This window comes from Manacus vitellinus, unplaced genomic scaffold, assembly GCF_001715985.3.
Source record: "Manacus vitellinus isolate BGI_N305 unplaced genomic scaffold, ASM171598v3 scaffold_44_pilon, whole genome shotgun sequence".
Classification (NCBI taxonomy): domain Eukaryota; kingdom Metazoa; phylum Chordata; class Aves; order Passeriformes; family Pipridae; genus Manacus; species Manacus vitellinus.
Window position 1 is genome coordinate 3,587,727 of NW_021940565.1, and position 12,437 is coordinate 3,600,163.

Sequence of the window (12,437 nt, forward strand, 5' to 3'; positions counted from 1 at the left end):
GAAAAACTTGGGTTGTCCCTAAAGTTTTTAAGAATGGCAGTATAACATCATCTCTCTGTTATTATAGGGTGTTATTAATGTGTGGCTGGGGACTGTGGTTTGACCTGCCCCCCATCCCATTACATAGTCCCACTTGGCATCCAGACTCTCATGGCAGTGTACAAGTCTTGATGTCCATACTCTGCTGGAGAGCTCTGAGCAGAGCAAGTGGTGCATCAGTCCTCTTGACATCACAGTAGTGTCAATAATAATATTCTGAGCCTTTCCTGGTAAAGAACTGAGAGCTGTTAAGGAAACTTGCATAAAGTATGTTGCTGTGTCCAGATCTGAAGCAAATTCAAAGCATTTAACTGCAGGATCACATGTAAACCTCCTGTTCACTTGCTTTGTTGTCAGTGTATATGTGGTTTGGGTGGCAGGAAGGCTTACTGTGGGATATCCTTGTTTTGGTTGTGTTTGTTGGGGTTTTTTTTCTTTTTTAACTTTGCAGGTAACCTGAACCGAGGGTGGGTTTCATTGAGAGAGGTATTAAATAACCAGTAAAGATAAAAATGAGAGTTTATTCTTGAAAATTACTAGTAGGCTTCTGCAGTCGTTGGCCCTAATAAATTTAAGACAGCTTCTAGCTTATCACCTTTCAGCAACAGCCAGGCAGTGGGTTTCTTCATCTTTTCCTTTCATTGTTTCTAGTTGCACAAGTTTATCTTCTCCTGTGTTACAGTCTTCCTTTCCTTCCCTTCCCTTCCCCCTCTCCCCCATATCGAACTTCTTCAGCATTTGTTAGCCTTTTGTTGGGAAATGCTTCATGGTGGACAGTGTTGTCTGCCAGCTTAGGTGTGTCTGGGGCTGGAGCTGTGACAACTGTGTCCGTGGGCTTGTGATAGCTGTCAAACCCTTTGCAGCTGGCAAAATGGAGCTAAAGCACTAAGCTTGCTTCTGCCAAAGTGGGGAAATCCAGCTTTCCCCTTCTTGTCCCAGCAAGGTGGTGCTCACCTGCTGCCTCTTGGGCCAGATTCGTGTCACTGGCCCATTGGAAAGTCAGCAGAGGAAAGGAGACAGGTTTCTACTGGGTTGGTGAGTTTAGGCAGGTCCCGGGCTGGTGGGTGGGAGGCTGTGCCAGGGCAGCCTACCAGGAGGGCTGGGGTGGGTGGCACTGCCTGCCGTGGGGGTCTGGGAGGAGGACAGGTAACACCTTGGCAGTACCCATTTTGCTACTGGGCAGCCCCTGGGTCCTCTCAGTCTTGTTCATGTGTTTTGCCTTTCAGTGATGGTGAATAAAAGACACTTTAATAAGAAATTGTGGGGAAAGGACTCTTAAAACTTTTTTGTTTAACTAGTGAGATTTTGTGTGAATGTAAAAGATTCTCCTTAGCTTGCATCTAGTCGTTTTTCAAGCAACTTTCGATGTTTAAGCATCCTGACTTGAAATAAATAGAGTGTTTAGTCTCTCCCCAGTAGGATGAGAATAGTTACTGTTTTTATTTTGATTTACAAACTACTCCTGAGCAGTTCGGGGTCACTTGAAAGCATAGGTAGGAACTGTTGGAGGTCACCTCCTGGTAGTTCCGCACATCTGCTGGCAACAAGTAACCTGTGAAGTCAGTGTTACTTCTGCACCAAGTAAAGTGTTTGTTTTTACACTGTATCTTATTGCTTTGCAAGTGCATTATTATTTTTTTTTAAATCCCCAAGCAGGTAAGTGACCAAACCCTGCAGCTGCTTTGCCTCAGTTTCCCGTGAGGTTTACATAACTGGAACTGTTGGGAAAAGTGCTGTTGTAAGATATCATGGTTCTAGCTCTTTATAGCTCACTGCCATAGATCCAATATACAAAAAGGCCCTGCTTCAGAGTGTCTTTGAAGTTCTGGTATGGTTTCTCATCCCCTCTTTACTTTTAAAACCAGATCCGGAAGGACCTGTGAAGCTTTTGGGCTGTGTAACCCAGCCCAGAAGGAACCGTGCACGTGTTCTCCTTTTCCAGTTCTTTGGCTGGGCCACCATCTGGAAGGAGAAGTGTTTCTGAGATAATTTTTACTTGATGTTGATCAATGAAGCAAAGCAGAGAAGTTAGTTGGCAGCTTAAAAGTGAGTTTGCAAGTGGAAGAAAGATTTGGGCTTCTCCGGTCTCGTTACTCACAAGCTTTTCAGTTGTGATGCCTGAGATTTCATGGCTCTGGTTCCGTGCATTGCCAGATCACCAATCATGATCTCTGTCAGATGTGGCCCATGGTAATGTTTCTGTTAAATTGCATGTGATGTGCTCTGGTTAATTTGGGGACTTTATGCTTTTATGCAAGATGCGGGAGAACAGATGATACTTGACCAAGCATAAAGTTAGTGTGGCGTGAAGAGATGATCCCTGATTTAGCACAGAGCTTGTCGTTATAGAGTTAAGTTGTTAACATCTGAGCAAATTTGAGCCAGCCAAGTGAGACAGTTTCTGTGGATGTTTCTTTTGGTAGGGTGTTGATTCAAGCATAGATGTGTTACTGTCCTCTCCTTCCTTCCCTTGCCGGGCTCACGCAGCTCGGCGAGGCTGTGCAGCGCAGGTCAGGGAACTGTTTTGGTTGGAGACAGTTGTTTGACCTGTGTGAATTCCCAATGAGGTTTACCACGTGCATGTGTGCCTCCTGCCATCCAGGGAGAGGCTGTCACAACTTGAGGGGGTTGTTTGAAGGGCAGGAGATGAATCAGCTTCACTGGCACTCTCATTTGAAGAAACAATTGCAAAAACTATGGCAGGAGTTTATACTTTGTCCATGTTTTACATTGTGAAGCCGTGATGTTTCTGATCTGGCACTGAAATCCCTACCTCTGGACTTTATATTGTCATACTATGGCCAGAGCAGTTAATTCACATTGACTAAGTGAAATTGAACATTGCTCTTAAACAAACAAGCAAACTCAAAGAAAAAAACACAACATTTTTTTGTTTGTTTGTTTCTTGAGGGTGATACCAAACTTGGTGTCCGGGTACTTCAGAGGTTCTTGTTTTGCAGCTCTTGAGATACTTGCAGGAAATATGAACCTGATTTCTTGTCATCTTCTGTGTTGCCTGAATATCTTTTGGAAAATAATGTTTTTCTTATCTGTCCTTAGCACTGAGAATTACAACAGAACAGGCTGTTCTCTTGGCTGCTACAGAAGATGATTGTTAGGGTGTAGCTTGAGGATACTCCTCTTCCGTCTCCCCCCCACCAAATACTCCCCCATGATTTGAGGAGCTCTCTTCTGACTAGTTTCTCCATCTGCTCAAGTGTTTCTCTGGCTCTTCTGTGAATTAGACCATTCTGCTCTCTTTGGGGGACGTTTTTCTCTTTTTAAACCCAAACTATTTCCATGAGCTGGTTCATGGTATTGCCCCACGAAGAGTGGTAGTGGATGCAGCTGAAATTACATAGGCTCACAACTTTGCTACTGCAGCTAGTGTTTGTATGGCTACATCTCTGGAAACTGAAGTGGCAGAGGAGACAATGCAGACACTATGCTTTGTGCCCAGAGGCCTTAGAATCATGCTTAGATATCTCATGAAGAGCACAGATTAAAAAAGTGGTTCTCCAGGAATGTTTAGCATATGCTTGTCCTGCTGGAAGCTGGATGAGGTTGACTTAGTGAACCTGAAGGGTCAGTGCCACATGCAAATGTGCCTACATTACAGCTGGGATATTGGGAATGGATTAATTGAAACTGGTTTTCTTGAACTGCCATATAATTGATTTCTAACAGCAGAATTGCTTCTTTATCCTCGGGGTAGTGCTTTGGAAGCTTAATTTTATTTCCAGGATTCTCGTGGTCTCTTTTCAAATCTTGTTTGTACACAGTCTCCTACCTTACCTTTAAGCTGGCATCCCTAGTAGCAGTTACTTCAGCATGGCACAGCTCTTATCTAAGAGCGACCCATGAAGTGCAGCTGGCACCTATAACCACTCTGGCAAGAGGACCAGCAGGCTTTTGTCTTTGATTTTTACCTCAGATCACCTGTGAGTGAAAACAGCCAGTGGTGCTGTGAGGAACAGAAAGAAGGACACTGACAATCTAAAAGTTGTATTCTTTCTTCCATTACGTGATTCTTCGCCGCCTTCTGTTTCCACTCCTTTGGAACTTACACTTTTACTGGGAAAGGTACCATATGCACCATTTGTGCCTCACCCATGCTGAGATCTTCAGTCTTTAGACTGTTGCTGTGATGCAGAATACCTGCCTTCTTCCATGGCAGAGGGGGAGACATTTGGGAGCACACTTGGCCATCATGAACTGGTTCAGAAGTTAATTGAGCCCAGGACCTACCTTGAGCAGCACTGACAATGCAGGTGTTGGGAGGTGCATAAGAAAGCAACCACTTTTGATAATTCTTCCAAACACTGTGGAATCTCTAGTGACTTGCTTTAAAACCTAGTCTACTAATTGTTTCTGAAATGGGAACCATTTCATATCTCTAACTTATCTATCTTACCTTTCTCGCTTTCTCTTGTAGTTTTAGTATCTATGTCTTTAAGATAGGGAACAGTGATCAGAACTTAATTATCTTTGAGACTTCTGTCCCTCTGTGAAATGTCTGAACAAAGGGTTCAGGAGTTAATAGAGAAGAACTAATGCATGGATAATGGAGTTGCATAAACCTTGTTTCACTAAAAATCAGGCAAAAAATGATATGAGATGGCTGGACAGGAATTTTTCCTCCCCCTGCCTTGACATGATAGAAAACAAAGAACAGAAGACCTCTGGGAAGTTCCAAATACCTTAATGTTTCAGAGTTTAAATTGGATCAAGCAACCGGCAGTTTAACCAAGCAAGTTGCATGTTATTAACTTTGATTTGTTTTGGTTTTTTACTTCAAAAAGATAGAGAATATTTCTTAGCTTGAGCAGATTTCTGCATGGTAGATACTTCAGTTTTTGTTTGTAGCCATTACAGGTCCTTCAGAGGTTTGGTGTTTTAGTGGGGTATTTTTGTTGTTTGGGCAGTTGTTTGGTTTTTTTTTTGTTTTGTTTTCTTGTAATAACTCTTGCTATAAGAGGAGAGCTTGCAGAGATAAACACTTGTATCAACTTTTTAATAGATCTGTGCATAGTCTGTACTCCTGCTATGTGGACTTTGCCATGAATCCCTTCTCCTTTGGGTGGTGGTTTGGGTAATATTGCACCTGGATTTTTGGAGGCGAGTCAGAAAAAGTGATACATAGGTTTCATCTCAAAACATCCAAGTAACATTGGCTGTCCCTCTCTAGTTCTGCACATTTGGAAGAAAATGTAACATGAACATATTGTTTACCATGTTAGTGTGTAGATAGTCCTTACTCAAGAAAGAAGAGCAAAGCTGTCTTGATTTAACTGGGATACTTCAACTTATCCTTGCTAAATTTACTGATGTTTTGCTGTTGATTGAATGGAGTGGAGATTTCTGCCGGAGATGGTGCTTGCTTTTGCCATGTTCTTCGCTAATTGGTCATAGGTATTTCAGATGTTTGTGTGCTTGGCATTTCCACACCTTTTTTAAGGAGTTGAGTGTTGCCCATAGCCTGTGCTGCCTCAGCCTTAGCTTGCTGCACCCTGTGCATGCAGTAATCACAAATACTGCTGTCCTGTAAATACAAATTGAGCTTGTACTGACAGTATGTCTTCAATACCTTTGTGGATCCATGAAAGACATTCGCTTGTAAATACCTGTTTTGTGTATACTGCTAGATCTATTGGACCTCATAATTCTTTTAGCAACAGGAACAGCTGTTTCGGTGTTGTCTTTCTGGTAATGAAAATATTGTGCTGGTAAGGCTTTCTCTGTTGAAACTCTGTCTGCTCTGTAACTAAACATTTCATCGTGTTTTCAACAACCAGAAGGCAGTGGGACCTGGGCTCTGCCAGGTGAGATTGCAGGACTATTGGCTGAAAGAATTGTTGCCTCTGCAGCCTTCTCTTTCATGGGAATGTGGACCAGGAGGGATTGTATTACCCAAAATATAACATCACTGATGGTTTAGGGGCCAAGCTGGCGAATAATTTAAAAACTGGATCTTAATGAAAGAAAATGTCTCAAAGTTGAATTGGAAACCTAGACTATGAGGAGGCATATATTTCCCATAAGAGAAGTCATAAAATAAGCAGGTCATCATAAGTTTATGCACTCTCTTGATGCTCATCTTTAATTCAGGGCAGCAGCTCTGTGGATTGGGCAGGGGAAATACACAGCTGTGAAGTTACTGCTTTATCACGTGTCTGGAAATGCACCTGTTACCCAACAGTGGTAGTGAGTGTGGGAATGGAAAGGCTTCAGCCTCCCTTAAGTCCTGAGAACGTTTGTAGGCTGGTGAAGTGTGTAAGACTTTCTGTGGGAAAGGTAGGGAGTATTCAGGCAGGTCAGTCCTCAGAAAGCACTTGTAGCTTGAAAGGCAAATGTACATCGGGAAGGATAAAAATACTTTTGGGCATTTTTGCGACTTGATCACCTAAAAGCCTGTAAGGTTATTAGGTAGCTCAGACATGTCTAATCTTATAAATATATGACCTCTAGACAGTGTGTGTTCTTTATTTTGCTGTACCGCTTCCTGATTTTTCTTTCCATGTACTGATGTAGACATAATCAACAGCTGACATGAAGAAGGTAGAGGAGGAAGTTATTTTGCAATAATGTATTAAAAGTATTCGAGAGCAAAAAGAAATTCTGTTATGTTCATTGCTAATTGAGAACAATTATTTTACCGCCTTTATGAAAAATTTCCATCTTTTGTGGTCTGTAGGCTGCCATTCTAGTTTTAGCTGCTAGACCACTGCAAATGTTCTTGTGTCTGTGTGTTCTTGCAGTTCAGTCAGTACCTGTGTAATACAGCATTGCTTTCTAGCAAGTTGTGCACATTCAGGAAAACCATTACAGGATATAAAGGCTTTTTTTTGGGTAGATTTATGTACGTGGGTACTTCTGCTCCATAACAGCACAGGCAAGAGGAAGAACTACATCTTGAGTTTGAGTCAGAAGATGACATGTGTGATGGTCTTTACTGTCTTGTGGTATTTCCATACTCCTCAGTCATTGTTTTAGCCTTATCACAGATAACTATAATGTGCATGAGCGATGCTGTTAATTATGATCGTGATGTGGATGCGTGGCTGATTAATTTGGAGATCGAATTAATGTGTTGTGAAGGTATGGGATTGAAACTCCAGCCTCTCTTTGGGCAGTTGAGTGGTGAGGGGTTAGCTTCATGTGCTTTTTATGGTGGTTGCTGTGTATAGGCATATGTCATCCTTGTGGGATGCAGAGCAGTTAGACTAGTCCTTTTCTGCAACTGTGTAAGTAGGAAAGGAAATAAATCAGCAAGGATAGACAGTATGTTGAGCTCAAAGGGTCTGACTTGTTTTGCTTGTTATCAGGCTCTACTTTTCTGTCCCTAGACCTTATTTTTTGTTTTAGTGAACTCTTCCTTCCTGTTCTTAGTAGGAGCTGAGATGCCTATCTCCCTGTTGCCTAGAGATTTGCTAATTTTGTCTCCTTCCCCATCCCTTCTTTCAGTCCAGGGCACAGAGACCCTGGCAGTTGTGCATATACAGCGTGTCTCTCATTGACAACTGGATTGTTGGGAACCTGTGGAAGGTTTCTGTTATCTTGTGTATGTTTGTGCACATGCACCTGGGAGTAGTATTAGTTGGGAAGACAGTATGGGAAGGGTGCACTTTCGTGGCGTGGGAGGAAGCTGGAGATGAAGGGAAGTGCTGCTCAAGGAGAAAGATGGTGTTTTGGAGTGTGGGACCAGTGCTGTGCCTCCTTTAAACCTCCTGTGCAGGAAACCAGCCTTTGTGGGTTTTGTTGCTCTTGGAGCAATTTTAGAGGACTGTTCTCACCACCACAAGCATCAGTTTGGAGACTGGTTTGTTGAACTTAAAATTTCCTTGTTGTAAATGTGGAAGAGTAACTCAAACAATTTTCTATGCAGGATAACATTTTAATTTTAGTTCAAATATATAAAGTCTCTATGAAAAATGCAAATCAGCCCCCTCTGATCTGCTCACGTTCTGAGTCATGTGATTTGCAGTGTGCTCTGCATTACTTGCTGAGAGGAAGAAACCCTTTTCCAGGTAATTTGAGTAATGGGAAATAGGTCTCCATTAGTTGCATAGCTACTGGTGAAATGCTTAACATATTTGTGGGATTAGTCTGAAACATGGATGAGATGTACTGGGCTGTGGATTTGTGTCATGATGAAGTCATCAAGCACTGGCCTAAGCACGCACCTCTACAGTGTCATGTGTCAGCTCCTGAAGCATCCCATGGGACAGCTTGGGCTCTGCCTTTCTGCCAGCAGTGTGCAGTTGGCTGGTTCCTGTGAGGTTGGTTTGCTGTTGGTCACACGGTGTGGGTTTGGGGATGTTCCTGCTGCTGACTGAGACAATGTTAAGGGGTTTTATTATTCAAAACTGTTGGATACCACTGTGAGCTATTCTTTGGTAAACCATTCATCTGTGATAAGCTTTTTTTAAATCCGTGCCAGATTTTACAATCAATAAACTGTAGTTACGTGAAAAATTGAGTTAATGTTCACTTGAGGTATAAAATGTGTCTCTGAAAATATACACACGTACATGCACACAAAAAAAGTTGATTGCAAATTATATGAACAATGAACATTTGTAACAGCCACCTGAAGACCATGGAATTCAAGACAAGGTTATATTTTCAAGACATAGATCGACATTTCCTTTAGTTTTAATTTTTAATTTTCAAGCATAGTGTTTAGAAAAGTAAGATTTTTCCATCTGCCTCAACCAAAATATCTGAAGTGAGGAGTAGCTGGTTGTCTTAGGAGTTATTGGAGGGGTGGAAGGAAAGAACTTATTCTTTCTTCACAATTTGGAGCCTTCTGGTGAGAGGTGGACATTGAGCTTGGAAGCACCTCAAAGCTTTTAACACCCTCCACTGCAGTGCCCTTGTAGGGCATGGGTAGTTCTGCTGTGGAAGAAATTTCTCTTTACTCTGCTGATCAGTAAATTGCTTAATGCCCATCATTGTTATTTCAGTCAGCAGTTGTTATTGCTGAAGCTGCCAAATATCTGTTTGGTTTTGGGACTTTTGGTAGAGTTGGTCGTAGTAATGTTGAGCCTGTTGTTTCCTGTTTGAGGCTCTGCACAGAGCCAGGGTTTGGGAATGGAAATTTAGTGTCTAGTTACTTGGGCGTTTTTAACCATTTCTGTGAACTTTGTTTTCTACAAACCAGAGGTCCAAACTGTATTCCTCATGCGAGATCATTCTCCAGTTTAAAGCCTGTAGGGATGTGACATTTAAGAGGAACCAACTCCTACAATTGGGAGGGAAGTTTTGGAGTCACTCAGATGCATGTTAACGTGTGTGAAGATAGCTGATGGTCAGTCTGAGAGGTCTGGAGGAGAGAGTGCACAAAAACTGAAAAAATCGGGTGTGCTATTTCAATGCTTTCTTAGCCCTGGTTACACTCTGGTTGGGTAACCCAAGATTTGTGCTGAGTACTGGCATTGCAACTTGTCACTTTTCACTTCAACCAAGACCACGTTGAGACTTCGCTGTCAAGGTGTCTTTGTAACTCATGGCATACAGCACGTTTTTTTGCAAAGACAAAAGCTTGAAGAACAGATTTGTTAAAATTTGATGCTCTTGGGATTGTAACCCCTGGGATTCCTGACTAGTGACCTCTCTCCTAAGGCAGCCCAGCCCTGTTAAAGGGACACTTGAGTTGTTTGCAGGTAGTGCAAGCTGCAGCTTCCTCTGGGTCATTGGCCCGGCAGTCACTGCTGTGCTCTTGTGTCTCACGTAGCAAGTAGCTTGGTCTGTAAATCCAGGGAGACCTGTGGATAACAGGAGCTCTAAGCAGTAGTCTAAAAAAATCGGTGTCTGTAGCTTGAGTAGTGTTACACGGGGAATTGGAAAAGCTGCACCAGGAGAGTTAAGGAGCCCCCTTTTATCTTCAGGGTGGCCAGGGAGACACCAAAACATTCACCCATCACATCTTAACAGCAGCAAAGGCCCTTGGGAGGATGTCTTCCTTCCTGTGGGCCGGGGAGGAGGGAACAGTATCTCTGCTTCCTACAGCCCTTTTAACAAGGATTTCAGGGAGATTGATGCTAACAGCTTTGGTAGTTGTCCCTGTTTACAGAGGGCAAACACTGCTAAACACTCATTCATCCTGGAGCATCATGCTAATGTAGGCTATGCAGAAGATACCTGAGGCGTGCCCAGAGGCTATGGGTGTTTTGCTCCAAACACAAATGAGCTGGGAGATCTGGAGGGAAATCGTCTTAGGTAGTCTTGGAAGGAATTCTTGTTAGATCTGTGTGCAAGGTCAGCACCTTGTCGGCGGGAAGGTGGATTCAGCCCTCTCTTTGCCTCAGTTCAGGCTTAGGGTTTGGCTTCTGGAGTGTCAGGAGAGAGAGGCCAAGTCCATTTTGGACTCTAGAGTATCTGTTTCTTTACCTGTAAAAAGCAGTGTTGAAGCTTTTGGAGCTCAGTAATACCCCTAGTAATTTATATGGCACTCCTGGATGTTTCTGTGATTTTTTTAAAGGTGCTGTCTTGGGTGAAGAACTCGTTTTCTTCGTGTAACTTTAGATGTTTATCCTGCTTGAAAATATACAGGTATTACTGAACAGTTTGTATAGTTATATGTGGAGTTTGGTTGAGGCATTCTAGGATCATATAGGTGTAAAAGACCAGGGAGTAGAGAGAAAGATGAGAGAGACAGAGTGAAGCTATTTGTATTCTAAGTAAATGACAGTAAGTGTAAACTGGGCTGGAAGGGGAGAGAAGGATCACATATTACTGCTGAGAAGTTTGGCTGGATTTTGTTAGGAAGAGGAAGCAAGTAAAAAAACAACAGGGTGACCAAAGTGGAAATAATCTGATCAGAGAGAGAAGGAAGATCATATGCTTTGCTTTCCAGGCTGACAGAGGTTTTGGGTTGATTTTTAGCAGTTCATATTTTAAAGAGTCTCTTTTTTTCTTTTTGTCAGATTATGTCTACTTCGAAAATTCTTCAAGTAACCCTTATTTGATACGAAGAATAGAAGAGCTCAATAAGGTAAACATTTTTTTCCATCAAGTCTTTGAAGTTAATTGAATTTATGATCTGTTTGATTTGATTAAAATCAAAACAATTCTTTAGCAGTTCACTGGTAATTAGAAGCTTAAAAATACTTTTGTTCTCTGATAATTTTCTGGAATGCTTTAAGACCTTTTTGTTCTCCTTTGGTATGAAAGGACTGAATGTCAATGGCAGGTCATTCTCAAGGTGATTATGCCCCCCTTTAGGGCAGGAGATTTCTGAGGTTCTTCAGTTCCATGCCAGGATCGTGGAAGATAAAGATAATATAACAGTTTGCCTAGAGGATAGAGAGCTTTAGTGTGATCTTTCTTGGGGGAGGCTCTTGCTCAACAGAAAGATTTGTAACTATTATCTGCTTCCTCAGACTTTATCTTTGCTGGTTGTCCTTTGGGCCTGTGCATTATTTCATCTGCCAAATTCCCTTTCAATGGATCCGAAAGGGTGATGGTTTGTATGTGGGAAGGCAGCTGAAGTTCTCAGTGCTGAACTGAGCTCCTAGCTGAGGAGGTAAGACTGTTCTGAAGCCATTGGCTGTGTCCTAAACATACCACTTCGTTGGGTTTAATTACCAGCGTTGTTGCAACCCATACAGAAGGTTTGGATTTGAATTTTCATTAGCTGACTAAAATTAAGTATTTTTCTTCAGCAACCAGTGATGGAAAAGCATGTAGTTCTAAAAGAGTTACTTGGAATGCAAAATGTATCAATTTGATGACAAATAAAGAATCTGAAGGTAAGGACATCCTTGTAAACCCTTCTTTTTTTTTTTTAGTGGAGGTCTTTTACAGAAATATCTTCTCTCTTCCCTTAAAGAAATGCGAGTGAGTTCTTAAAATTTTCCCAGTGGATCCTTAGCCGTGAGGTATCACCAGCTGTGCTCCACTTGTCACAGGGTGCAGATTTGTCAATCACTTCCTAGAAAGCATTGTTTTCCCCTCTTATTTTTCCTCTTCATTCTTCCCCATACCTTTAAAGAAATGAACTTTGAGCCTGGATCTCCTGTCTTGGTGCAACTCTTGCTTGAGCTGTAATTTCTCTGACCTACTCTTTGAAATGGGTCTTTCAGGTTGAAGTTAATCCTATATCTTGTCCTGCCTTTTTTCACTGAGTGCAAATGAAACCTGGATAATTAAATAAATCAGATAAATTTCCATTGTAGCTGTCTGTGTTTTAAGAAGATGGCTCCTGCATTTGTATTTTAGTTCCTCAAAATTTGAAAGTTCTGACATATTTAACAGAAAATGGTAGAAAGTGTGCATGCTCTGTCCTAAAAACTGTTATTCTGCAAGGGAAATACTTGTGCATTTATGTGTTGTCTGGTGGTTTTTTCTTTGTGGTAGGAAAACTGGTCTTATAACAGTTGAAACTTTTCCTTCAT

General features: G+C 41.9%; 1 protein-coding gene across 5 annotated transcripts in view; it reads left to right on the forward strand.

Moving 5' to 3' along the window:
• MTA1 (metastasis associated 1) overlaps window positions 1-12,437 on the forward strand; it is a 77,132-nt gene that overhangs the window by 4,221 nt on the left and 60,474 nt on the right. For all 5 annotated transcript variants that reach the window (XR_003916046.1, XM_029962244.1, XM_029962241.1 and 2 more), the window contains exon 2: window positions 10,968-11,035. Coding sequence is in view for 4 of the 5 variants with exons in the window: in XM_029962244.1 (XP_029818104.1) it covers window positions 10,968-11,035 (68 nt within the window). In the remaining variant the exon portion in view is untranslated. The remainder of the gene's footprint in view (window positions 1-10,967; window positions 11,036-12,437) is intronic.